Genomic DNA, 27,811 nt, shown 5'->3' with positions numbered 1-27,811 from the left:
TTAAAAAGAAATTTCCATTAATCATGGCCGAGACGGCATTCGATTCGTTTTTCAGCTCTTGGTATCCGATTATTGTTGCCTTAATCGGAGGGTTTGGATTTGCTTTCAGGTAGATATTAACAGTTTTTGTTTAAATAGAAATATTAAAAAGTCCATTAAATGTTCAGATCATTTCGATTTTTCATCTAAAAAACATCACGTTTCGTATTCATACTTTCAAGTACATCCCCAATATTTTTATTTAAACGATTTTTTATTTTAAACAACAAACAAAAAAAATCAATTTTTTCTTCCTTTTTACAAAACTAAACACATAATTTATATTTATTTTATTTGTCATTGGAAATAACAATCTAAAAAATTAAATTGATTTTTCTCTTTATTTATATTTTTTTTTTTTGTAAAATAATAGTCCATTTAAGAATTTTCGCGATGAAAAGTTATAATTTCGTTTATTCGAACTACTATTCTCATCTCGGTTATGTCCACAACGTTTCGGCCGATGTAACCCCCGGCTTTTTATTTTTGTCGAACGTAGGAATCTTTATGTCGAACTAATTCCCAAGTTTGACTTTCGGCCTATGGTTTCTAAATTCGAAAAATTCACCTGAATGTGGTCGGAGGTTACATCGGTCGAAACGTTGTGAAAATAACGGTACTTGTACAGTTTAATCAAGACATTAAAAAATGAAAATCTCGAAAAAAATTTAAATTGTACGTATCCGTTATGGAATGAAGTTCTCCGAAAAAAAAAAAATAAATAAAAAAAAATAGGTGCTAGTGCACTAGGTGTGTCAGAATTTCGTGAAAAATAGTGAATAATTCCACCCCGTCTTTCCAAGCTTATAACTCGAAAAATGTAATTCAAGTCCTAATTTTTTTTTTTTCAATTAAAGGAGCAAGGACCAAGGTGTCATTAAAAACAAAAAACAAAAAAACAACGTGGCTTTTTTTTTTAAAGAGGTTTTAAACTTCGGAGTTGACAGGTAAATTTCTAAAAAACACTTTTAAATTTGAATATCTTTTTAATAGACACTTGAAAATGGGGGGGGGGTAAATTAAAAAAAAAGTTTGTCTAAATTATATTCGGTTTATTGGAAAGAGCATAAAATTTCACATTGAAAATATCGTAAAAATTGAATCAATAGAAAAATTTGATTTTTAAAGTTTAAAGATTGAAAAATACTGAACTCGTAAAATTCAATTAATTTCATTACTGTTTTTAAAAAAATATTTCTATTACCTTTTATACAACTTTAATAGTTTATTTTGGAAGTATAATCCATAAAGAAAATAAAAAACCCACTTTTAAAAGAGAAATTACGAGTTTTTTTTATATTTTATTCGCAGTTTCGTGTTAGGGGTGTCAAAAATTCTGATACACCTACTAGTGCACTTACTGATCCACGCTATTTTTTAAATGGTATTTTCAAGTTTAATTAAAGTTTATGATATGTTTTTTTTGTTCAATTGTAAGGTTGAAGTATAGAATAGGTACAAAACACCCTTCCCTCCCCATGTTAAGAATGGCTTTTTAAATAATAACGTTATTATTTACGTCCGGATCACTCTCTGCACTAGTACCAAAAATCACTTTGAAATTAAAAAAAGAAAAAAAAAAAATAGGGTTTGTATTACTGTACACATAGATTCCAAAAGGTTGTCAAAAAACAAATATATAACAAGTAAATGTTATCAAAGGCAAGATAAGTTATTTTTCTACCTAACTAGATATGTTTTCAGTGTTTTTATTTAATGTAACATGTTTATTCAGCTCGAAAAACATACAGTGTTTACCGATGTATTGGAAAGTTAAAAATGGCGCCCGCCGCCCGACACTCTCTTTAACACGGTAAGTTCGGGTAAAGGTGTTATAAAGAATAAACTAGACAGAATACTATTAAAAAACCACCGAATATATGTCAACCTATGTCACGCCTGTCACGGTAACATATATTGAGCGAGTTTCAAACAGTATTTTGTCTAGTTTTATATTTATAGCACCTTTTCCCAAACTTACCGTGTTAAAGAGAGTCGGGCGGGCGCCATTTTGAATTTTCCAATACATCGGTAAACACAGTATGTTTTTCGAGCTGAATAAACATGTTACATTAAATAAAAACACTGAAAACATATCCAGTTAGGTAGAAAAGTAACTTATCTTTGATAACATTTATTTGTTATATATTTGTTTTTTTTTGACAACTTTTTGAATCTATGTGTACAGTAATACAAACCCAAAAAATATTACTTGGTGAAATTAAGTTATTTTTTTTATTTTATTTTTATTTTTTTTTACAGCGAAAAAACAATTTGTTATGATACCGAGCAAAAGGTTTGATTTTTTTAGGAAGAAAAGCTAGTATTAAAGATGGGGAGGGAGTGTCTGCGCTTTAACTGGAGTTATCTCCCCGTGGCGTGTTCTAAAATTCAAACAAAAATTGAAAAAACAAAACAAGATGTCTGCCTTCAACGCGCTCTCATAAAAACGTTTTCCGCTGTAAAAAAACAAAAAACAAAAAAAAAAAAAAAACTACTCGATCAAATTAAGTGAATTTTTTTTTTTTTTTCGGGTATCTTCAGTCCAAAACGAATACGTACAATATAACCTTCTTCCGATATTTTCATTTTTTAATGTCTTTATTAAACTGTACAAGTACCATAGGGACTGGCAAAATTCACCACAGAAGTACCCCACCCTATATGTAACACGGTGTAACTTTATTATAAATTAATATTATCAGTATAACTTTTGTACCATTTAAAAGGACGGTAATACCAAAAGGACAAAATAAACCAGTAATAATTAAAGAAAAATTTTTTTCATCGAACGAAAATAATAAAATTGCGAGACGAAAATCGTGTTTACATAATTGGCGCTTTAAAATAACGTTCCCATCTAGTAGACATTTCGAACGTGAAAACATACCCGTGTTTAATAAATCTAGCAAAAATCAACTAATGGTCAGATTTTCGTGAAAGTTTCGATACGTATCTATGTTAGAATGAAATTACATATAAAATGTAGTTTTCGTAAAATATACGAGGGGAAATTTCTTTTAGTGCGTGTCCCCCCCCCATTTATTTTTTCGAAATTCGAACAAAATATATTTAAATCTATCGAGATTTCTATTTATTATGAAACAGAAGAGTTCAAATAAGTAAAAAATATTTATTTTTTAAAAATTTAAATACGCATATTGAACAAAAATTTATCTTGAAGTTGCAAGTTTAAGTTGAAAAATTGATATAAACTTAATATTATGTTTTTTTTCAATAGCGTTTTTTCGAATTAATATATACTATAATCAGTTGAATTGTCAAGAAAAAGAAACTTCGTAAACATTAATTCATTTTTAAAAGATTAAAATGATTAAAATTCCATTATTTCAAAATGTTCCGTTACAACATAGATTAATTGTTTTTAAATTTTTTTTTAAATATTAAGTTTTAATATAAACATGACTCTTGTCAGCTATTTTATCGCTAGATTAAAACCAATTCGAAAATATTATTGCACAAATATTAAGCATTTGTAGCCCCCCCCCTCATATTTTGTTTCTCTTTTTACCGACCAAAATATGGAAGCCCGTAGGTAACCAAATAAACATTCAGTAAAACCGTATTTCATATTTAATATACAAATGTTTATAATATTATTAATCATTAAACTGTGTAAATCTTAAAACCTAACAAAATTATAACAAAGATTAATTATTAATTGCAGTTTAAAGATAAACAAAGGTTTTTAAAAAATCATTAAGTCGCTTCTGCTTTTCCATAGTTCGTATAGTTAACACAAATCTGACGTCACGGAAACATGCGATCCATTTTTCACAATCGTTTGGCAAACCCTAAATACCAGAATAACAACCAAGATGAGGATAGTAGTTCGAATATAAATTGGGGGGGGGGGGGTAAATTTTTACGTGTTCCAGCATATTATAAACACCCCAACCTCCCCTGTATTAAGAATGGCTTTCGGAATACTCCCTCCCCACCTCGAAAGCTATTCTTAACATGGGGAGGTTTGTTTTTTATTGCGGGGGTGGGGGGTGGCTATTCCGAAAGCCGTTCTTAACATGGGGTGGTTGGCGGTGTTTATATATTACGCTGAGGCAGGTCGTAAAAAAAATACCAAATGGATTTACATAAATTCGAAAAAGTTGTCAGAAAACAAATATATAACAAATAAATGTTATCAAAGGCAAGATAAGTTACTTTTCTGCCTAACTGGATATGGTTTCAGTTTTTTTATTTAATGTAAAATGTTTATTCGGCTCGAAAAACATACAGTGTTTACCGATGTATTGGAAAAACGCAAATGGCGGTATGCTCGCTGTGGAGATAGTTTCGGATAACGTAAAAAAATTATACAAAATACTGTTAGAAACTCGCTCAATATATGTTACTGTGACATAGGCGGACATATATTGAGTGAGTTTCTAACAGTATTTTGTATAGTTTGTTTGTTTGAACTCATTTTCCCAAACTTACCGTGTTCAACTGTGAGCATGCCGCCATTTTTCTTTTTAAAATATATCGATAAACACTGTATGATTTCCGAACCGATTACATGTTTTAAAGTGAGTAAAACCACGGCCACCGAGAGTAAGAAGAAGGCCTGTTAACTGAAAAATATCTGCAGGCAATGTAGGTAAGATTTGTCAGACTGTCAGTATTATATGAGGGCCGTTTGAAAAAGAGCAATAAAACATTTTTAAAAAGAAAAAGGAACATAGTTTGATTAATACTGAAACTGAACTTTATAAAATACTAGCGGGGGTACCCGGCGTTGCCCGAGTGTTTGTTTCCGGGACGGGGGGGGGGGGGGAGTTTTAAAAAATGTTATGGTAGGTAAGTAGGAAGGATCAAACCCGGAGTCATGAGTAAAAGTAGGAAAATAAAGTGTGAAAAAAAAAAACAAAAAAAAACCATCTGCAACGTTAACAGTTCGGCCATCAAGAAAAGTCCATTCCAGTTGTTTAGGAAAAAAAAAAAAAACCAAAAAAAAAAACGACTACGGTAGGTCGGCGCGAACGTGAAAATATAATGTGAATTGTCCAGCACGCTAACCACTACGCCACAGAGCACTGCAGCTTAGTTTAGTGATTTTAAATAACTTCACATGAAAGAACTACGAAGCCAAACCGGTGTTCTCTTCTCAACTGTTCCTTGTGAACGATCCCCAAACGGTGTTAAGTGGTGGCAGGGGGAGGAGGAATTTATTAGAGAGAAAATATTTTACCACTTCCATTGATCTTAACCGATTTTGGCCGTGACTTCTCAGCAGAAAAAGTATAGAAATCTAAGATTATCGAGGAATTTGAGAAATAATAAGCCTATAACACACCTCAGATATTGTTCTGCCATTTGTGCATATTATATTTGCATGAAATATCTTGATTTTTAATCCTATTAAGGTCAAAATCCGACGGGAAAAAATGAGTTCATTTTATTTATATAGAGATAAATATTATCTATGTAAAATTAAGTAATTTTAAAGCAATACACAACTTAATACTGAATTATGAATTTAGGGAACAAACAATTAAAGAAACATTAATCACAAAATATTTTTTGGCCTTTGGAACAAGATCACAGTGTAGTATCTGTTTTGATGCTACACTTGACCTTTTCTGTCCTCGGTCGGTTGAGGAGAAATCTTTCATGACTGAGATTATTTTTATTCCTATCCAGAGTGCCCCTTATTGGGAAGCTGGATTTTCTCCACCAGATTATATTTTGAAATATTTAAATAACTATTACTTTAAATACAGAAATTATATTTAAATTTTGGTTTTCTGTTCTTCTATGTCCATTTTTTTTCCCCATGTTTTTCATCAAAATGTGTAGCGTATTAGTTGTCTCACAAGCCATCATCAGTGATTGCTCACTGGCAGTAACCTGTGGTGTTCCCTGGAGACCAGGTGACAACAAGTCTCCCCAGATTTCCAGTATTCTCCACTTCTTTACCACTTGTGCAGATGATTGCATGTTATCGCAACAGCCGTTGTTACTGATTTCTTGTTGGCATCAGCCATTGGTGTTTCCTGGGGTTTGGGTGACAAAATGCCTCCCCAAGTTTCTAGATTTGAACTGTACACGTCCAGTGGAGATTTGGTTAGTACTCTCCCACCTCGGTCTTTCCATCCTCCCTGACCCTTCACAACTAGTTGGTGTGGCACCAGTCAATGTTATCTACACCAGATTTTTATTATTATTACGATAATAATAAGGGTGCTTGTCAGTGTACGCACATGTATTTTAAATATTATTTGCAAGTTAAATTAAATTTTGGGTTTGTATTACTGTACACATAGATTCGAAAAAGTTGTCACAAAACAAATACATAACAAATAAATGTTATCAAAGGCAAGATAAGTTACTTTTCTACCTAACTGGATATGTTTTTAGTGTTGCAATGAAAACAGCACTAATCCTGTGTGGGTTTAACTGGATTCCTCCAAAGGAGGAAGTTCCATCAAAGTATGAAATTCATAAGCGATCCCCAGTTGCATGTATATCCCCATTAGGGGAGATGACAATGTTAGGTTTTTGCAACTCTTGCAGTGAGGTGTCGACGTCCTCCTACATACAGCACATGAACTTCCCAAATTGGTCACCTATCTGTGGCTGGCCAGGCGTAACGTTGCTTAACTTTGGTGGTCTAGTGAGAACCAGTGTTTGGCCATTGCAAAATAGTTGTTTGCGTTATCACAATAGCTGTTTACCAATGATTTCTCGTTGGTAGCGACGATTAGTTTTCACTAGGATTTGTGAAGGAGTAGGATGTTGCTGATTGTCGGATTGGTTGATGTTATTTAGATCGGGGGGGGGGATAGCAGAGCAGCAAGTTCATTGGAGCATATTCCATTGAATCAGTCGTAAAACAAGGACAAGGATGCAATATTGCAGTGATGGGACAGGGGCTAGAGACTTGTAGAGAGTGAGAAACCTATAAGAGACTCTATTTTTTTTTTTTTTTTTTTTTTTTATCCTGTTTAAGCGGAAGAGATTTGGAAGAAATGTCTTTAAAAACTATTTTTTTTTAAACAGGCAGTATTTACGTGGCACTCACTATGAGAGTAAAAAACATTTGAAAGGGAAAACTGTTTTGATTACTGGCGCCACGAGCGGAATGGGAAAGGCTGCGGCTTTGAACTTTGCTCAAAGAGGTACGTTAATTTCATTCGTTCTCTTTTTCACAGGCTCTCTTTTTCGATTTGTTTTTTTTTTAATGTTTATTTTATTTCATGGAAATCGCTCCAGACAAGGTATGAAGCCACTTGCTGTAAGGAGCGAAAAAAAAAATTATGATCAAAATCTACCAAATGGTAAGTGTTTGATACATAGATTCTAACCCAGAAAACAGCAATTCTTCTTCCTTTGTCAGAAGCATCACTCATGGAATATGAGGACTAAAGAAAAAAAATAATGATGCTAAAAGTAGACTTGTATTTCTTGTTATTAAAAACACAGTACCAGCCCTTTATTACCTTTGTGGTAACGTTTTTTTTTTTTTTTTCTCACTAACAAGTCCTCAGTCGTAATTGTCTGTATTTTTGAGGTGAGGTGTTTTCATTGATTGAGATTGTCGGACTGACTTCCTCATCTTGGTTGTTTGAGTCACAACGTTTCGGCCGTTTTGCCCTCCGGCCTTCATCAGGTGTTTTGTATCGAACTGGGGAACCGTTTTTTAGGAGTCTCGAACCCAACCCTTTATTATTATTACGGGTGTACCGTGTTCGGACTCCAGCTAGGCTCTGGGACATAGTTGCTGATTCTCTGATGATCAGACCAATGCATTCAAGAAGATGGCAGATATCAGAAATGGTAATAAATGCAGATTCTGCCACACAGAATTGGAACGTGTGAGTCATCTAGTATCAAGTTGCAAAGTTCTTTTGGGGGACGGCTACTACATAACGAGACATGATGGAGTATGTAAGTACCTCCACTAGACCATCTGTAAAAAATGAAACATCCAGTGTATCAGCAAGTCCTGGGAACATCAACCTGAAAGAACAGTTGAAAATGACTTATATGCCATACATTACGACCATGTAATCCCTACAGCCACCTACCTTGAAAATGCTGCTGTCAAACCTGACATAGTTATATGGAATTAGTCAGAGAGCGTTGTAAACATGGTTGATGTGAGTGTCTTTAATGATGGAGGTCTGAACAGAGCTGAAAGAGAGAAATAGACCAAATATCAAGGTCTCATGTATGATATGAAAAGAAACTGGAATCTTAGGAAGATATCAATCATACTAGTTATTATAGGTGCCACAGGGCTTATGAAGAAAAAACTGAAGTCCTACCTAACTAATATTCCTGGTGAACCAAGTGCAAAAGAGATCCAAACAATTGCACTTAAGGGGACAATGAGAATACTAAAAAAAGCTCTCGTTTAGTTTCAATGAAAAGCAGGGAAATGTTGGCAGCTGGTTTGGCTGCCGCATACCCAGCATTTCAATCTTGAAAGGAAGAAAATGAAAAAAAATGTGAAACGATAAAATTACCACCCTAGAAAAGATAATATGATTCCATTTGTTGAAAACCGGTTTTCTTTTTTTCGTTGCAGACGATCTACTAGTTGGCCAGTTGCGTACAAATCCCAAGAGCAGTAGGAGCCTTCTGTTATGTCTGAAAGTGACACAATGTTCAATGAGCGAGATTGGAGATGCACCATTGTACAACTCGTGCTCTTTACCAATCCAAGTTATGACAACAGGACCATTGCCAACACCTTCAAAATGCATCACTGGATTGCCATGAATAACAAGGATGTGCCCAGGGTGACAAAAATAAAGTTTCCGGCTACAGTTATGGTCTTTGGTGTGGTTTCAAGTGAGGGTCACATTATGCCACCTCACATCTTTGAAGTCGGCTTGAAAGTCAACGCCAAATTGTACCTGGATGTGCTGAAGAGTGTGGTGATTCCCTGGTGCAATAAGGTGGCCTCTGGCGGAACCTGGGTGTGGCAGCAAGACTCGACGCCGGCTCACAAGTCTAAAGAGATCCAGGCTTGGCTTCAGAAGGAGTGCTGCGACTTTCTACCTTGTTTTCGTTACCCCCCCCCCCCCCCCGGTTCTCCCTTCATAACCCACTTTAACCTGCTGGACTACTTTCTTTGGTCATACGCCGAGAACATCGCCAACATGACCTGCCACAACACCAAAGCTGGCCTGATTGTCGCCATCCGCCGAGTACTGGCCGAGCTTTCACTGACGCTTTTGGAAAACGCATGCTTCCGCTCCTGGACCGGTATCAGGGTGATGATTGAGGCTGAAGGCGGCTACATTCAATAGATCTCAGCTCTACTACACAATCAAGTTACCTGAATTGATTTTTTTTTAAAATAAACGTTTTAAAATAAAGTTGTAGTGTTGTTTTCTTTAGGGGGGGGGGACAACTTTATCGTTCCACCCCGTAGTAAGAACATGATTACATGTTCTCATTCACAGAGCGATTTCTTCGCTGTTTAATCAGAACACCTTTGTAGGCGATCGCACTTCCGCTCAAACCTTTTCCCGTGATTTTATAAACAGTCAGGTTTTGAGCATTGTGTTGACAAGATGCCATTTTTTCTCGTCTTTCACCAAGACTTGGGTGAGAGCCGAGACGAAATATCATATTTTGTGTTCCTGTTTTTCGTCACTCTTATCGGACCGTGTTTATTGTTTTGATAGAATAGAATGGAAACGGCACTAACCCTATATGGATTTAATTGGCTTCCTCCAAAAGAGAAAGTTCCATGGGAGTATGAAGTTCACAAATGGTCCTCCTTTGCATGTATATCCCTGTTAGGGGAGATGACGATGTTGGCTTTTTGCAAATCTTGCAGGAAAGTGTCGATGCCCTTCTATGTACAGCACCTGGACTTCCCAAATTGGTCACCCATCTGGTACTGGTCAGGTTTAATGTTGCTTAACTTTGGTGATCTGACGAGAACCAGTGTGTGAACATGATTATGTTGTGATGTGATTGTTGTGTTGAAGCTGTCCGAATAAAATTGATTTGCAAAATCACGTATTTACCAATCCTAATGTCATCTAAGAACTGGAAGCGATCAAAATATGTGGGTCTTTTTGGTTACATTTTGATTTGAACGTGATTATGTTGTGATGTGATTGTTGTGTTGAAGCTGTCCGAATAAAATTGATTTTCACTATCAAGTTCTCACTAATCGTGTTTAAATGCCTAGTCACTGCTTGTAAGTAAATGAAGTAGTTAAAAATTGATGTTAATACCAACCTCTTATTTTGTGCAACATGTAGAGTTCGATCACGGGTAGAAAAAATAAGATAAAAAAAAGATTGCTGCATCGAATTAAATTGTGAAGTAACAAGGTTTCTCGTTACTTTATAAGTCCTGCATATGACCTTAAACTATATCCAGTGGTGAGGCCCCAGCTTGCAGGCTTTGGGGAGTGTGGAGCCACCCTTTAATTGCCATTGCTCCCAGGTCCACTCTGACCCGAAGTGGTAGTACCTGTTAGGGTCCCATCTATGGGTTAAATAGAAACCGACTTGAAAACAACAAATATATTCTATTAAAAAATTTTTTCTTCAAAATCTTTGGATTTGGCATTAAATAACCCGAAAAGGATTGATATGCCGTAAAACATAAACAGCCAAACCAACCAATCGTTACTTTATATGCAAATGAGATGCTGCTGGCTTTAACAAAAGGACTGTTTTTCAGAGATGGGGGGTGAATTTGGTGTCTTAAGCTAGGACAGCAGTTTGACAAATTTAACCATGAAAATTGTTAGATGAAAGTATAGAACAGTAAATGATATACTTTTGAAAGTACAGAATAGTTAACAATTAATTATTTAACCACACTAGTGATGGGATGGTTCCAATATTTATTTTCCAATTCCAATATAATCACCTATTCTGTTTGTTTATTTTTTTTTCCTGTTTTGGAAAGTTGCAACACTGATTCTTATATTTGATAGGCGTTGGACCCCTTGCTCCCCTGGGTATTTTGAGCCATTACGACTGGTCGTTTCCTCAACTCTGTCTGTCTCCTTAAAGCTCGAAACACTAATTTCCATGTATCTCCCCTTCTACATAATGTCGTTAGTATATGTTACTAAGATTATCACCTGATGTTTTTACATGTCATTATTTCTAAGTTGTCAACTAGTTATGATTGCATTTTTAAGTTAACATTCCTGGTAACTATTAAATGTAAATAAATATCTAAATATTTTAATCATTCAAAAACACATTTTAGCTGACAAAACTTTTTGGTTTGAATAATCATAATAATCATCAACCAGCACACGTTTCGGTGTTGTCCGGTCAACATCTAACAATCCGTCCTTTCAACCAAAACTTACTAACCTGTTGTTACACTTAATCGATGTAGACGTTTGATGCAGTTATCGGAAATATTTGTCTTGATGATGTGAAATGTTTGATTGAAATTTTAATTTATTGCAGGTGCTCGTGTCGTGCTTGCCTGTCGTGACCTGGAATTGGCAAAAAAAGTTGTCAAGGAAATCCAAGATTCATGCGACAACATAAATGTCAATGCATTGCACTGCGACCTCAGTTCGATGGAATCGATTCATAGTTTTGTTGAAGAGTTCAAAAAACGTGAGAATTTATTTTATTGTTTTGTTTTTTTTAATTTAGAGTTAAGTTTTTTATTTGGGGTTGACCTTTTTTAATTTAATGTTGAGTTTTTTATTTAAAGTTGAATTTTTTATTTATTTTAGATTTAAGTTTGAGCTTTAAAATTTTGAGATTGAATTTTTTTTCTTTAAATCTTAGATTGAGTATTCTTTTTAATTTGAGGCTGAGCTTTTTCTAGATGTTAGAGTTTTTTTTTAAAATGTTAGGTTGAGTTTTTTTTTAAAATGTTAGGTTGAGTTTTTTTTTTTTTAAATGTTAGGTTGAGTTTGTTTTTTTTAAAATGTTAGGTTGAGTTTTTTTTTTTTTAAAATGTTAGGTTGAGTTTTTTTTTTAAAAATGTTAGGTTGAGTTTTTTTTTTTTTAAATGTTAGGTTGATTTTTTTTTTTTTTAAATGTTAGGTTGATTTTTTTTTTTTTATAAATGTTGGGTTGATTTTTTTTTTTTTAAATGTTAGGTTAAGTTTTTTTTTTTTTTTTTTAAATGTTAGGCTGATTTTTTTTTTTTTTAAATGTTAGGTTGATTTTTTTTTTTTTTTTTTAAATGTTAGGTTGATTTTTTTTTTTTTTTTAAATGTTAGGTTGATTTTTTTTTTTTTTTTAAATGTTAGGTTGATTTTTTTTTTTTTTTTAAATGTTAGGTTGATTTTTTTTTTTTTTTTAAATGTTAGGTTGATTTTTTTTTTTTGTTTTAAATGTTAGGTTGATTTTTTTTTTAAATGTTAGGTTGATTTTTTTTTTTTTTTTTAAATGTTAGGTTGATTTTTTTTTTTTTTAAATGTTAGGTTGATTTTTTTTTTTTTTAAATGTTAGGTTGATTTTTTTTTTTTTTTAAATGTTAGGTTGATTTTTTCTTTTTTTTAAATGTTAGGTTGATTTTTTTTTTTTTTAAATGTTAGGTTGATTTTTTTTTTTTTTAAATGTTAGGTTGATTTTTTTTTTTTAAATGTTAGGTTGATTTTTTTTTTTTAAATGTTAGGTTGAGTTTTTTTTTTTTTTAAATGTTAGGTTGAGTTTTTTAAATGTTAGGTTGAGTTTTTTAAATGTTAGGTTGAGTTTTTTTAAAAAAATGATCTGAAATGGAACACATACATCAAATCCGTTGCCAAGGTCGCTGGAAAAATAGTGGGATCCTTTTGTCGAGCCAGTAGATATCTCACTGCTGATGCAATTCTCTACCTATATAAGAGCCAGGTATGTCCAAGGATGGAGTACTGTTGCCACATCTGGGTAGGAGCTGTTAGAAATGACTGATGCTGCCTTGATAGAGTTCAAAATAGACTTTGTAGCTTCGTAGGGGATGCCCTTTTCGCTTCCCTTCAACCTCCTTCTCACAGAAGAGATGTTGCGAGCTTGTCTCTGCTTTATCGTTATTCTCATAGCAAGTGCTCATCTGAGCTTCAATCTATGGTCCCCGTCCCCCTCGCCAAATTTTTACGAGAAACACTTGTCTAGCTGAAAACTATCAATAATTTCCCCCACTCTTTATCTATGCCTAAATCTAAAGTAGATTCCATGAACAAAGTTTCTTTCTTAGAACTGTCTTCCACTTGCCTGCTTTCCAGCTGACTACAATATGGTTGTGTTCAAGTCCAATGTAAACAAGTTCTTGATGAGCCGTTTTTCCATTACTATTACTATATTGTCCAATTGACTACTGTACACTCATTAACCCTTATCCTTGAGTGGCCTCTGGGCTTTGATAGTAGTGATGGGTATGTAATAAACCCCCCAAAAACTAAACATTTTAGCCTGTTAAAAAAGTGTAAAAATTATAGTCTTTTGATTAACGTGAGGCATTCCTATAGTAAAACCTTATTTTTTTATTTTTTTTTTAACTCCAAATGTTGAACAGCTACGAAGACGGGGTGATATCATCAAAAGGAGTGACATATTGTGCCCAGAATTTATTTTTCTACATAGTCACCACCATTCTTTATGCACCGTTACCAGGAATTCAGTGATACATCTCTGCTTCTGATGCACGTCCATGACAGGGGTTGCTTTCTTAGAGTCTCATACTGTCAATATCTGCAACGTAGCTCTTCAACACTTTTTGAGTTTAAAAAAAAATAGGAGGCTTTACTTTTGAAACAACCCTCGTATATTTAATTTTCCTTTGACAGTTGAATCACAACTTCACATTCTCGTCAACAACGCTGCTGTGATGATGTGCCCGAAAACATTGACGGAAGATAAATTTGAGATGCAATTTGGTGTCAATTATCTTGGTAAGTAATTATCGCTTTGTGTTTTTAACATAAATCCAAATATGTCGAATTTATCGGTCGAACAGTAAGTAAAACCAGACTCTAAACTAGTGATCAAACAATAAATGAGTTCTTGGGTCAGTAGATCAGTAGAACAGTTGAGTTAGCAAGGTCAGTTGGCAAGGGAAGGCCAAGAGAAACATGGGAGGTAGTGATAAAGATGTTTTTTTCATGAGAAAGAAGAATGAATCACCAAAAGTTACAAGGCTCTCTTCTCTTTTCCTCCGTCTCTCTTCTGCTCCCTTTCTTAATGTTCTCCCCCCCCCCCCCCGCTCCATCTAGTTTTCTCTCTACCTCCTCTACCCCCCCTCAGTGTCCCCCCCCCCGACTCTCCCCATTTTCCTCTTCTATTCTCCTCCTCCGTCTCCCTGTCTCCCCCTTCTCTTCTCCTCCTCCATCTCCACGTCTCCGTCTCCGCATCTCCGTCCTTTCTCCCCCCTCCGCCTCATTTTGTTCCTCCACCTTCATCTCCTTTTCCTGCCATTGTCTGTTTTTTCCCCTCCTCCATCTCTCTTCTGCTCCCTTTCTTAATGTTCTCCCTACTCCATCTAGTTTTCCCTCCCTCCCTCTCCTTTTTCCCTCCTCTGCTTCCTTTTCCCCCTTCCATCTCTTTTTTCCCCATCTATCTCTTTCTCCCTCCACTTCCCTCTTTTCCCCTCCTCTCTCTCACTTTTCCCCTCCTCTCTCTCTCTTCAACATACTATTGTCATAGGAGTTAAGCGATAAGTCTAAGCAGGGCTCTATGAACAAATTTATCTTTAGTTAACCTTTGATAACTAAATATTTTAGAAAAGTTACTAGCCAAACCCACATGATTTTTAGAATATGACATCCTCGTTCTGTGACGAGTATGTACATCATAAAGATTTTTCTGTATATTTTTAAATAAGTGTAATTCTAAATATACAACAAATTTTATGTTGATACTTGAACGTATAAACATTTCTTGAGATATTTTTTTTAAACAGCCTTTGTCAAAAAAAAAGTGTATTCTTCTATTAAATTTTTATTGTTTAAATAATTTAACTTTGTTCGTTTTATTAAAAAAATAAAAAGATATTTTTCACTCAGCTTTGGAAGATCGTCAGTGAAAGAAATGCAATCGCTAAAAGATAAGCGTTTCATTATTTCTAGTTGCCACTTTGAAAGATCACTCGTAAATGTGACTGTTTCACTCGCAATGTAAAGCCCTGCTAAGTAAGAGATGATGTAATAAAGTTCTATGTAACTTCCTCAACTTTTATTATATATATATATATCTATATATAATATAAATATATATATAGAGAGAGACACACACACACGGTATTTAGTTCTCTCTTACTACAAGAACTGTGACACCATAGTTGGAAAGTGTGGTTTGAGAAGTCAACGGCCCTGAGGAGGGGAGCACTCTGACCTGCAAAAAGTGCCTGGGCAACCCTGTAGGCATACCCCAGTAAGGGATCCTCAGGTGACTAGCAATAAAATAACCCTTTCTCCAAGAGAGAAGGCAAAGCCTGGGAGGGTGGACTCTCCTAGAACTGCACAGAACTGACATCCCACTGCAATCAACAGGGACCAGGCCATTACAGGAATTAATTTCTGTTGATTTTGAAAGAAAAAGAGATTCATGTTGAGGATGAATACTTAATCAAGTACAGCACTATAAACTAAAACTAATATATACACATTGTCACAAATGACGGAACAAACATTATGTTTCAACAATATTCGCGCTTGTTATTTTTCGAAATATAATGAAATAACACATAAAATCATAAAATCACTGACATAAGACAGTAATTTTTTTTTTTTTTCATGAATTGTCATTTCTCATGACCTAAAGATGTAACTTCAGACTAAAAACGATAGTATATTTTGACTGTCTCATGTTGCCAGACGCAGAAGTTCTTAAGTCTATGGAAGTACAAGATATGTTAGTTTGACAAGTTAATTTCGAAAAGCTGTCCAACACATGCCAGCATGTAAAACAGACGTTAAACTGATGATGATGAGTAATATTTACGATTTTCATACTGTGTTCTTTCCTATTTTTTTTTTTTTTGGTCCCCCGACAAAAGGAGAGTAGACCTGTAAATTCACCCTTGTCCGTTCGTTCGTCTGCACTTTTCTCAATAACTACACCTTAGAATTTTTTGAAATCTTGCACAAACATTAAACATGATATGAATAAAAAAGTAACAGAACAGATTTTCCAGGAAAACTCCGGTTGACCCCCTAGGAGGGTGCCTTTCGAGTTTAAAATGGCTAAAATTGACACTTTTATGCTTATTAAACAAAAAATTGATGCCTTGGATTTTTCTAAAACTTTCTGAAAAGTTGTAACTAACTGAGCTCTATATAATTTTGTTTGTGATAATTCTTGGGTGTGCCCCAGGGGCTCTTTTAGGGCTAAGAAAAACACTCCATTTTTTTGGACTATTTTATCATATTTGTCCAAAATTTTCTGTGTATGTCTATTTAGCAGTTTTGCATGGTGCTGAACTCAAATTTAAATATGTTAAGACCTTGGGGACTTTTGGGGATAAATGGGAAGGTGGGGGGGGGCAAATGATGGACTTGGTCATTTCTTTATTTGCATGGTGCAGAAATCAAATGTTAAAGGCCTAAAACTGCACTGTTTATTTTCACCAGGATTTGACGTCCCCTGGGGATTTTTGGGGCTTAATAGAGAGGGGGTGCAAATGCTAAACTTAGTTTCTTTTATGCCTCGTTCACTGTGCATTCACGGGGGACCATGGATGCTTCACTTGTTTTTTTTTTTTTAATTTTTTTGCTATGACAAAGTTTTGTTTGTTTTGACTTCTGCCGTCAAACTATGGGACTGCACGTAAAGTTTTTGAACTCAACACTTTCGTTTCTTAGTGACACATATCTGAAACGATGAAATTTATGGAATTGGAAAGTATTGGTTTGACTCTTAGGATTCCAAAATTTATTACTCTGGTAATTCAAACACCTTAGCATCTCCATCATTGCTGTTGGAGTCAGAGGTTTTCTAAGGAATCAGAAGCCATCTCTTTTCAGCCCCCTCCCTTACTCTTCTGCCCCTCCCTTAGTCTTCTGCCCCCCCTCTTTTACTCTTCTGCCTCCCTCCCTAAACTTTTTGCCTCCCTCTCTTACTGTTCTATCCCCTTTCCCCTAGTCTTCTGCCCCCTCTTTTACTATTCTGCCCCCCTCCCCTAGTCTTCTGCCCCCCTCCCCTAGTCTTCTGCCCCCTCTTTTACTATTCTGCCCCCCTCCCCTAGTCTTCTGCCCCCCCCCTCTTTTACTATTCTGTCCCCCCCTCCCCTAGTCTTTTGCCTCCCTCCCTAAGCCTTCTGCCTCTCTCTCTTACTGTTCTGCCTCTCTCTCTTACTGTTCTGCCCCTCTCCCTTAGTCTTCTGCCTCCCCCCTTAGTCTTCTGCCCTCCTCCCCTAGTCTTCTGCCCTCCTCCCTTATTCTGCCCCCTCTTTTACTATTCTGCCCCCCTCCCCTAGTCTTCTGCCCCCCTCCCTTAGTCTTCTGCCTCTCCCTTTTACTCTTCTGCCCCCTCCCCCCTCCCCTAGTCTTCTGCCTCCCTCCCTAAGCCTTCTGCCTCCCTCTCTTACTCTTCTGCCCCTCTCTTTTACTCTTCTGCCTCCCTCCCTTCCTCTTCTCTCTCACTTCCAGCTCTCTTCTCCCTCTGATGATTCCAAAAAATTTTGATTCTGATTTGTTTCTTTTATTTCATCAAAAGTCTTCTGTGGCATTCGTCTTTTCAAATACAAAATCCGGATCACTACACAACACTCTACAATTAGTTTAGAGTTATAATGTTAGGACCAACCAAAGAAAAGAGTTGTTTCCCTTGGACGATATAAAAGTGATTGCACTTGGTTGGAGAGAAAGAAAAAAAGAGTTGACCATGACACTTTGAGACGGACACACACGGCCTCAAATCAAGAGACTTTATCATCGCACATCCAGTGGTTAAACGTTTCATAATTTCAATCGTAACTTGTTAAATAAATATGTTAAGTATTCTACTTTGTTGTTGCATTATTTTTATGTGGTTATATGCATCCATTTTAAAATCCATAACATATAATTTGTCACATAACCCAAAGAGATGTAAATCATTGAACATTTCTTGTCTCATAACTTCTAAAATTTTGAAATATTCAACTCTGACTCTTTATTTTCACATTTTCCAATAGAAATGTTTAACCTGATCCCACACAACCCTACACATCTTATCCATTGTCTTTGTTATTTGCAGGTCATTTTCTTCTAACGCATTTGCTATTGGATCATTTGAAGAAGAGTGCCCCGTCGCGGATCATCAACATGACTGCCCACGCCCATCAGTTGGGGGTCATTGATTTTGACGACATTAACCAGGATAACGACTACAACCCTGGCCATGCTTATGCGCAAAGTAAATTAGCCATCGCTCTTTTCACTGTCGAACTGGCTGAGCAACTCGAAGGTGAGATTCCAAAAAAATGTTTCCGGCAACGTTTTAGCCACGGCAACATGCATCTTGACCGCTACTGGTCTTGTTTTTGTGTAAGTGCTCGTCAAAAAATCAGCTACCTGACCATGTTTGCAGCACAAATTATGGCTGTGATACAATGGATGTCCCCCCCTCATCCAGAGTGTAAGGAAGTGATTCATGAAAAAGAAGAAATATTTGATCAGCAATACAAAAGCATAGGAAGTGAGGTTGTTAGAAAAAAATGCACACAAAGGTGATTGGAAATAGGATTGTTAATCAAGGTGTGACTGTGACAAAGAATCAGGAATAGGTTTTTTTTTTTTTTTTTTTTTTTACAAAGGAGTAACTGCTTATCAAAGCACTTGAGGATGAGGATTAATGAGTGTACAGTAGTCAATGGAAAAATGTAGTAGTCGTTAGTATTGCAAATTTGGTAAATTGGATTACTTAAGGGAATGGCTCATCAAGAATTTGTTTATGTTGGACTTGAAGATGTCCATATTGTAGTCAGTCGGAAAGTAGGAAAACAAAAAAGAGTACCACAGGCGTGCAGTTCTAAGAAAGAAGCTTTCTTCATGGAATCTACGTTTAGGTTTAGGCACAGATAAAGAGTGGGAGAAATTATTGATAGTGGTTTCATCTAGACGAGTATTTTTTGTTTTTTGTGAAAATCTGGCCAAGGAAGTGGTATAGATTGGAGCTCAGACAAGCACTTGCCATGAAAATAACAATAAAGCAGAGACAGGCTCACAGCGTATCTTCTGTGGGAAAGAGGTTGCAGGGAAGAGAAAATGGCATCCCCCACTAGACAATATATTTAGAGTTAGTTTAGGAATGGAAGTGAGTTTTGTCAACAGTTGATGACAGTGTTCAGTTGGTGACCGTTGATGGCTCGATTTCGGGAAGATAAATATTCAATATTTGTCACTCGTCGCATGTGGGTTAGTCTTTTTCCTATAACATCTTGGGGGGTGGGAAAAAAAAAAGCGTTCAGTAGTAATGAATACTATCCCGCAGTCAAACTTGACCTCATTAACTCATGAAAACGGGCACCTGCTAAATCCAACTAATTAAATAAATTCAAACGTGTTTCCGTTAGCATCTTGCGGTGAGGCAATGGTTAACATCGCACTTTTTTTTTTTTCACACTGGAATTTACAACTTTGCCTCAAGGGTTCGGGTTCGATCCTCATACTTACTTTTTTTTTTTAACCTCCCCCCCCCCCCAAACACCCGGGCAATGCCGGGTACCCCTTGCTAGTAACACAGAAAAAGCCCTTTTGTTTGTGCACTCGGTATATACCGGTAATTCTTGTTATTAATCACACTTCTTCTGAAACCCCACCACAGTGTTTTTGCTAGCATGTAAGCACATGCATGGTTTTTCAGTGGGAGATTTTATAATAATTGGAATAGCTCTCGTAATGTTCACTCTCTAGACGTGGATATAGGCCCAAGTTCGATATGATGTATTTGGTGATGATGTTTTTTTAGCAGATTAGGAAATGTAGTGTTTATGATATGCCATTCTCCCCTAAGTTTTCTTAGATTGTTTTTTTTATTGGAATGTCTTTGATAAGTATCGATAATCGAAAAATCCAATAAAAGAGAGTAAGATGTTTTTTAATAACATCATATAGCCATTAATATATCCTAGTAATTAATCGCACTCCTTCCGAACCTCACTGTAGTGTGTTTGCGAGCATGTAAGCACATACGCGGTTTTTCAGTGGGAGGCTTAATAATTGGAATAGCGCTCACAATGTTCACTCTCTAGATGTGGCTATAGGCCTAAGTTCGATATGATGTATTTGATGATGATATGACGTTTTTTGTTAGTAGGTTAGTAAATGTAGTGTTTATGATATGCCATTCTCCCCTAAGTTCAACAAGTTTTAACCATTTAATGGCACTTATATTATTCATATTATTATAGTATATTACAGCTCGTGCAATGTATGCGTTTACGTTATGGTACGTGACATAAATTATGTCTTAAGACAGTAACTGCGCTGGGAATTTACAGCATGTCATTGATCAGAATATTTGATTCGCAACATTTGCATTCAGTGCATGTAAGTGTGCGGCAAGTTGTTTTTTTATACGAAAATCGAATAGACCACGCTTGCGTAAATGCACGTATTATCGCTTGCGGATGCCGAGAACCAGTTTATAATATATCTTACAAAAAAAAAAAACACCGTAAAGTAAATTATCTGTGCCAGAAAAACCATGAAACGGACCATTTAACTTGTCTAGAATCTACAGTCGACTTATACACAGGTAATACAGAGAATGACACAATTTTTGGTCTTAAAATGCACATTGACTTATATACAAGATCGACATATATACATGAACGACATATATGTAAGATGGACATGTACGCAACATCGACTTATACAAGTATATATGGTATTTTTATTATTACTTTAAAAAGGCCTTGAAAATATGTTTTTATGTTCAGTCAAAAATTGTAATAGAATATTAAATATATTATCAAAATAATTTTTAAATATTAAGAATAAAATAAAAAAATACTATAAAAAATATTTTTGAAGTATTAAAAATAAAATCAAAATAAATATTATGAAAATATTTTTAAATATTAAAAATAAAATCAAAATAAATATTAAAATATTTTTTGTATATTAAAAATAAAATCAAAATAAATATTATTAAAATATTTTTTGTATATTAAAAATAAAATCAAAATAAATATTATTAAAATAATTTTTTGTATATTAAAAATAAAATCAAAATAAATATTAAAATAATTTCTTGTATATTAAAAATAAAATCAAAATATTAAATTATTTTATAAGTATTAAAAATAAAATCAAAATAAATACTATTAAATTATTTTATAAGTATTAAAAATAAAATCAAAATAAATATTAAAATAATTTTTAAATATTAAAAATAAAATCAAAATAAATATTATTAAAATAATTTTTAAATATTAAAAATAAAATCAAAATAAATATTATTAAAATAATTTTTAAATATTAAAAATAAAATCAAAATAAATATTATTAAAATAATTTTTAAATATTAAAAATAAAAAAAAAAATACTATAAAAATAATTTTTAAATATTAAAAATAAAATCAAAAAAATACCATTAAAATAATTTTTAAATATTAAACATAAAATAAAAAAAATATGTTCTTCTGAAATTGCATTATTTCAGAATTGTTGATACAAGAGTTATGTCCCCTTATCACAAAACTACCTAATGTTCCTATTTACTTGCCTCCCCACGAGGGCAGAGTTAGACACAAGGTCGGTTTTTAATCTGGAAGAAATCCACCTCCCCGAAAAGGGGCACTCTGGATAGGAACAAAAATAAAAATTGTCTCAGTCATGAAGGATTTTTCCTCCACTGACCGAGGACAGGTGAAAGTGTAGCATCGGAACAGATACTACACTTTAATCTTGTATATTTAGTTTATTGTGTTTTGAAAAAAATACAATATAAAGTAAGAATACAATAATCTGTAATTTTCAATAACAACAAACTTATGCCTGAAACCCTAATAAGAATGGGGGGAGTCGAGGGTTTTCCAGGCCACTAATCAGAGTAACTGTGACATCTCATATAGATACTAGTTTTAAAAATGCGTTTTAATAGATGAAAAATATTTATTGACTTTTAATTTTAAGCCACTTTCACGATTTTGGGCTCAATATTTAATTAAACCTGATTGAATTAAAAAGAATTGCATATTGGAGCTTAGCTGCATTTTATTCAAGTACTAGTCTTGGGTACCCGGCATTGACCGGGTGTTTGGAGGTGTGTGTTGAGCCAAAAGAAAAAGAAAAAAAGTGGTATTAGGCAGGCAGGCATGCAGGCTTGAATCCATATCACGGAGAAGGAAAAAACGTGAAAAATAAAAAAGGATAGTGAATTAAATATGTTGGTCACTAACTTTTGCTCGGGTGGAGGATATTAACGCAAGGACAAAATAAAAAAGAAAAATAGAGAGAGAGAGAGGTGGGATCAAACTCGAAAGCTTAGGGGAATTAGTCTTCCTCACTAACCATTACGCCATAGTGGAAAGTGAATTCAATGAGTTGGTAATTAACTTAAGAATCATAGGAGTCGGCTGAAAGTTGCTTTTAAACCTGGCCAAGGGCCAGTTAAGCTTTCTGCTTTCTGCCGAGGTATTTATTTACTTCCCCAGGAAAGCAAATTAGACACAAAGTCGTTTATAATGTGTGTGTGTTGATTGGTGTGTGTGTGTGGGGGGGGGCGGGGGAAGCACCCCCCCGCCCCCAAAAAAGGAGGCACCCTGGCAGTATCCAAATAAATAGCAATTGTCTCAGTATGAAGGGTTTCCCCTACATTGACCAAGGAGCAATTATAGAACAGATACTACCCAGCCAAAGGCCAGGAGTTGGTGATTGTGTTCGAATACTTTCGCTTTATTTATATGAAAAAGACAAACAGCCGAGAGGACAGGGCGGTGGGAATTTTTTAAAACGCAAATAAAAAAAAAAAAAAAAAAAATGAAAGAAACAGTTTGCGAATGTGAGATATTACGATCTAGGAAGTATACGAAAACTTCTCCTGGAATCTAACAGATGTGAGAACCCCGACGCAAAAATCGTGCACCCATTTTGCTTTTTATATATTAGACTAGTGTGGGTACCCGGCGTTGCCCGGGCGTTTGTAAGTGTGTGAAAAAAGAAAAAAAAAAGCATTAGTAGACAGGCAGGCTCGAACCTGTGAAGCAAAGGTGGAGGTGTTAAAAAAAAAAAAAAAAACTGGTAGTAGCGAGTGGGGGTGGGGGAAGAAATCAAAACAACAGTCGGCAGCCCATGTGAAGAGGTGTTAAAAAAAAAATGCGTTAGTAGTCAGGCAGACTCAAACCCTTTCCGCAAAGGCGGAAAAGAAAGTGAAAGAAAATCTGACGCGTTACCGATGCGCCATCGTCCGACCGGAAGTTCACAATGTTGAAATTTACTTAATTAAGTCAAGCAAACTGATACGACGATACGACGACTTGCAAAAATGGCGACAAAAGAAGACAAAAAAACAACCTCTCCCTGTAGAAAACCGTCCAGTTGAGGATGGAGAAATGAGTTTTTTTGGCCAATTTTTCAATATTTGTTGTCCGAAGGGTCCAGGTTTAAAACGATACAGGTTTGGTCTGTCGAAAGTTTTTGCGAGACATACAAACACACACTTTGCCTTTTTATATATATCGACTAGCGGGGATGCCTGGCATTGCCTGGGTGTTTGTAGGTGTGTGTTGAGAAAAAAAAAAGTTGTAGTAGGCAGGTAGGCTTGAACCTGAATCCTTGACGCGAACGTGGAAAAGTAAGTGAAAGCAAACCGTGACATTTTACCGCTCGGCCAGGAAGGGGAACGATTGAAAAACGTTCGAATTTAGCGATTAAAAAGTTGACATGCAGAAAGTAAATGAATTCGCAAAGGCGAAGAAACGAAATCACGCACTTATGTTTGGCTGTAAGCCAGTTCCTCACCAGGAGGGGAGGGGGCTCTGGCAGTGTCTTAATGAATAGCAAGTGTCTGATATGAAGGGTATTCACCACAGTGATCAAAGCTGATTGTCTTCAACACGTGCTGGCCACGAAGGCTTTTATTTTGAATTAGTTTCACTTTTATACGAGAAAGCGAAACACACGAGAAGGAGAAATAGCTCAAATAAAAGATAGACGACCTCCGCTAACGATATTCAAACAATCATTTTTTTTTTTTTTTTACTAATGAGTCACCGCTCAAGGATAAGAGTTATTGGGTGTCAAGTGAGATCAGTAATGGTGGAATTCGGGAAGAAATTTATTATTTAAGAGGACAGATAAAAAACCTGCTCATGTTGGACTTGAAAACACCCATGCTATAATAAGTTGGGAAGCAGCCCCGCGGTATTGTGTTCCACGGACGGGCTGTTCTTGAAAAGAAACTTTGCTCGTGGAATTTGTATTTAGTTCTAGGAGGCATGGATACAGAGCGGGGGAAATTGTTGACAGTGTTTGTAGCTGGACGAGTGTTCGTTGTAAAATTTAAAAATGTTTTTAACAACAAGTCTCCCCAGATTTCCAGATTTTCTTTCGACAACATTTGTGAATCAATTTGCAAAAAAAACCTTTGCTGGACATACAAAAAACGTGCTCACCGCTTTTGCCTTATATATATATATATATATATATATATATATATAGCCATCCACATACAGTACTGTTTCGTTGTATCACAACTCATCAGTGCGGCTAGACAAACACCTTTCCCCAGCCGTGGATTGAACCTACAACCGTCGCATTGACAGTCGGCAGCTCTCACCATTCGGCTACGAATCAGTGCCGTAAATATTTCTTCCTAGAGTGTGTATTAAATCCACACCCTCCCGTCGCAGAGTGCTCGAACCATCTGCTTGTTTACAAACAAATTAATAGTGGGCTTCGCTTAATCGCTTTTAAATACGCGTTGGGTGAAAATATATTTACAAAGTGCTCAACCCAAAGAGGGGGGCTTTAATTGTCATCCACATACAGTACTGTTTCGTTGTATCACAACTCATCAGTGCGGCTAGACAAACATATATATATATATATATATATATATATAGATTATTTAAAGTTCTGTGCGATATGTATTTGATATTGGATTCATCTTGAAAACAATTGTATATTATGCCGAGAAATGCCGTTGCAATCATCATCATATATATATATATATATATATATATATATACGAGCAAACAGTTAATAAAACATGTTAAAAACACTTTGAAATGAGTTAAAAACATATTTAATCTGAAAAGGAAACACTAAATAAGTGGATAGTCCTTAATCCGCAGAGTTTCGAAGAAATACTTTCCTTCTCATCAGAGGGTAGGAATTAGCAAAATGCAGGATCGGATTTTGCATGCAAAAGTATTTGATGAAACAACAAGTAAGTCAAAGATCTTACTTGAAAACAAAAAAAGTGAAGCAGAGGGAATATGGTGAAGAAAAAGGTTTTTACACGTGAATGGATAGTGTGGTGGAAGATAAATAATTCAGTGACGGTAAAATCCAAATGTATAACTTCAAGAAAGTTAATTGAATTTCCAATTTTATATATATATATAGATTATTTAAAGTTCTGTGCGATATGTATTTGATATTGGATTCATCTTGAAAACAATTGTATATTATGCCGAGGAGAAGGGTGTGCATTACTGAGCCTCATTTGAGTCGATATTTTAAAACGTGTTTTTAATTTTGTTACAGTTCAATGTCTTCGCTGTATTTTCAGGTACGGATGTGACTGTAAATTGCGTGAATCCAGGTATCGTGAACACAAAACTGCATCGCCATATGCCATTCCGCAACCACACGTTCATCACGCTTTGTTTCATGCCTTTCGTCTGGTATTTGTTCAAGAAACCTGAAGACGGCATCAATTCGGTGCTCTTTGCGGCCCTCGATGATTCTCTCGAACAAACATCTGGCAAATATATTACGTAAGTAAAACGAACACATTTCTTTTCGTTTTTTTTTTCATTTCTTTAACAGAGAAAGGTACTAGGTGTGCTTATTAAAAAAAAAATTGATGCCTTGGGTTTTTATAAAACTTTCTGAAAAGTTTTAACTAACTGATTTCTATATACTTTTGTTTGTCTATACTTCACGATAACTCTTGGGTGTGCCCCAGGGGCTCTTTTAGGGATAATAAAAACACTCCATTTTTGGGACTATTTTACCATATTTGTCCAAAATTTACTCTGTATGTCTATTTAGCAGTTTTGCTTGGTGATGAACTCAAATTTAAATATGTTAAGACCTTGGGGACTTTTGGGGCTGAATGGGGGGGGGGGGAAAGCAAATGATGGACTTGGTCATTTCTTTATTTGCATGGTGCAGAACTCAAATTTATATATGTTAAGTCCTAAAACTTCACCATTTGTTCATTTTTCGTTTGACATCCTCTGAGGACTTTGTGGCTAAATGGGACGGAGTTGGGGGTGGATATGGTACATGCTGACCTTTTTTTTTTTTTTTTTTTTTTTTTTTTTTTTTGGCATGGTGCAAAAATACTCTTCACTATTTTTGTTTTTTTTACTTGGTCATGCACACAAGAATTGGGAGGAGTTTTTACTCTCGCACTCAAATCACCCACTATACTGAAAAGAGTTTCAACAAAATCTGGATTATCTGCCCTTTCTTGATCATTTTTTTTTTTTTTTTACTTAGATTCACCCAAACCAAGGCTCACTGCCATCGAGATATGAGCGTACTATTATAGGTGTTCTCATTTTTTTCTTCCTCTCGTCTGATTACCCTACATCGAAGTGCCAAACAAATAAAAGAAATACTTTGAACTCACTTTTTTTTTTTTTTTTTTTTTTTTTTGAGGCACTTTTATTTCCTGTCCCAGCTTTTCATTTTACATAACAAATTTTCACAGAGCTGTCACCGGCTAGCAGAAATTTTCTGTCGTCTGCTCTTTGCTACTGCTGTTCATGTCACGTCATTCCCACTCCACTCTCTGTCTTACTGCCGCTGCTATCTCTGCGTGACATCATCAGTCCTGCTACCTCCTACTGCTCCTCTCTCTATTTCACTATAGCTACTGCTAGCTACGTGACATTGTCACCCATTATGGTACATGAGGAGCTATTGAAAATTTCAAGCCATATTCATAGGCAACATCTTGCGTGCTTTACCTAAAATGTGTTTTCTATTTAAATGGCAAGTTTTTATTGAAAGCAAATGCTATAAGTCAAAATGAAAAATTGTAGTTATCTCCCCTGGACTTTAAGAACTCTTCTATGTTAAAACATATGATAAAACTCTATAATTTGATAAATTTTATTTTTTACTTATAATTATTTTTTCATTTGAATTTTTTTGTAATTGTATACTAATTTCCTCATGATGTATACTTAAGTACGTAATGATGTTTTCACCTGAAATGCGTTTGTTTTAAAATCTTATTATACTACAGAAGCACCAAGCATTGTTTTATTTTAAAAAAATTTGATAAGTCTTCTTTTTCTTTTTTAGGGAATGTGCCTTTTCTGATTGGTGTGAGACAGTCAAAAACGAAGACGTGAGGAAGAAGTTGTGGGAAGAAAGTTTAAAATGGACAAAAGTTTCCTACAACAGTTGACTCCCTGACCTTTGAATTATTGCAACTCCTTTGAAAGAAAGAAAAAAAAAAACTCCTACTTTTTACTGACATCACTTAACAAATTGTATTATTTGGCTTATTCGCACTACTGTTCTCATTTTAAGTGTTATTTTCACAACGCATTGGTCAGTGTAAACTCCGACCTTCGTCAAGTGTATCTTGTTGAAGTTCTGAATCTTTCTGTCGGAGTTCTGAATCTTTCTGTCGGAGTTCTGAATCTTTCTGTCGGAGTTCTGAATCTTTCTGTCGGAGTTCTGAATCTTTCTGTCGGAGTTCTGAAT

The 27,811-nt window shown here is 35.1% G+C and overlaps 1 protein-coding gene across 1 annotated transcript; it reads left to right on the top strand.

Moving 5' to 3' along the window:
- LOC145260678 (retinol dehydrogenase 13-like) lies at window positions 1–27,580 on the top strand. Its single transcript, XM_080119057.1, has 7 exons — window positions 1–109; window positions 7,060–7,178; window positions 11,463–11,618; window positions 13,781–13,885; window positions 18,168–18,377; window positions 25,653–25,860; window positions 27,404–27,580. The coding sequence occupies exons 1-7, from the start codon at window positions 24–26 to the stop codon at window positions 27,507–27,509; spliced, it is 990 nt and encodes a 329-aa protein (XP_079975183.1). The 5' UTR covers window positions 1–23; the 3' UTR covers window positions 27,510–27,580.
- The last annotated feature ends 231 nt before the right edge of the window (window positions 27,581–27,811 follow it).

Source organism: Euprymna scolopes, chromosome 36 (genome assembly GCF_053919585.1).
Source record: "Euprymna scolopes isolate OS-2025 chromosome 36, ASM5391958v1, whole genome shotgun sequence".
Taxonomy (NCBI): Eukaryota; Metazoa; Mollusca; class Cephalopoda; order Sepiida; family Sepiolidae; genus Euprymna; species Euprymna scolopes.
Note: the sequence above shows the minus strand (reverse complement) of the source record. Positions and strands in the feature narration are given on the sequence as shown.

What these genes read in the sequence shown, in the direction of transcription:
- LOC145260678 (XM_080119057.1), top strand. Translation starts at nt 24, where the DNA reads ATGGCCGAGACGGCATTCGATTCGTTTTTCAGCTCTTGGTATCCGATT. An exon ending in GGGTTTGGATTTGCTTTCAG is followed by an intron (nt 110 to 7,059) that starts GTAGATATTAAC and finishes TTTTTTAAACAG; the next exon opens with GCAGTATTTACGTGGCACTC. An exon ending in TTTGAACTTTGCTCAAAGAG is followed by an intron (nt 7,179 to 11,462) that starts GTACGTTAATTT and finishes AATTTATTGCAG; the next exon opens with GTGCTCGTGTCGTGCTTGCC.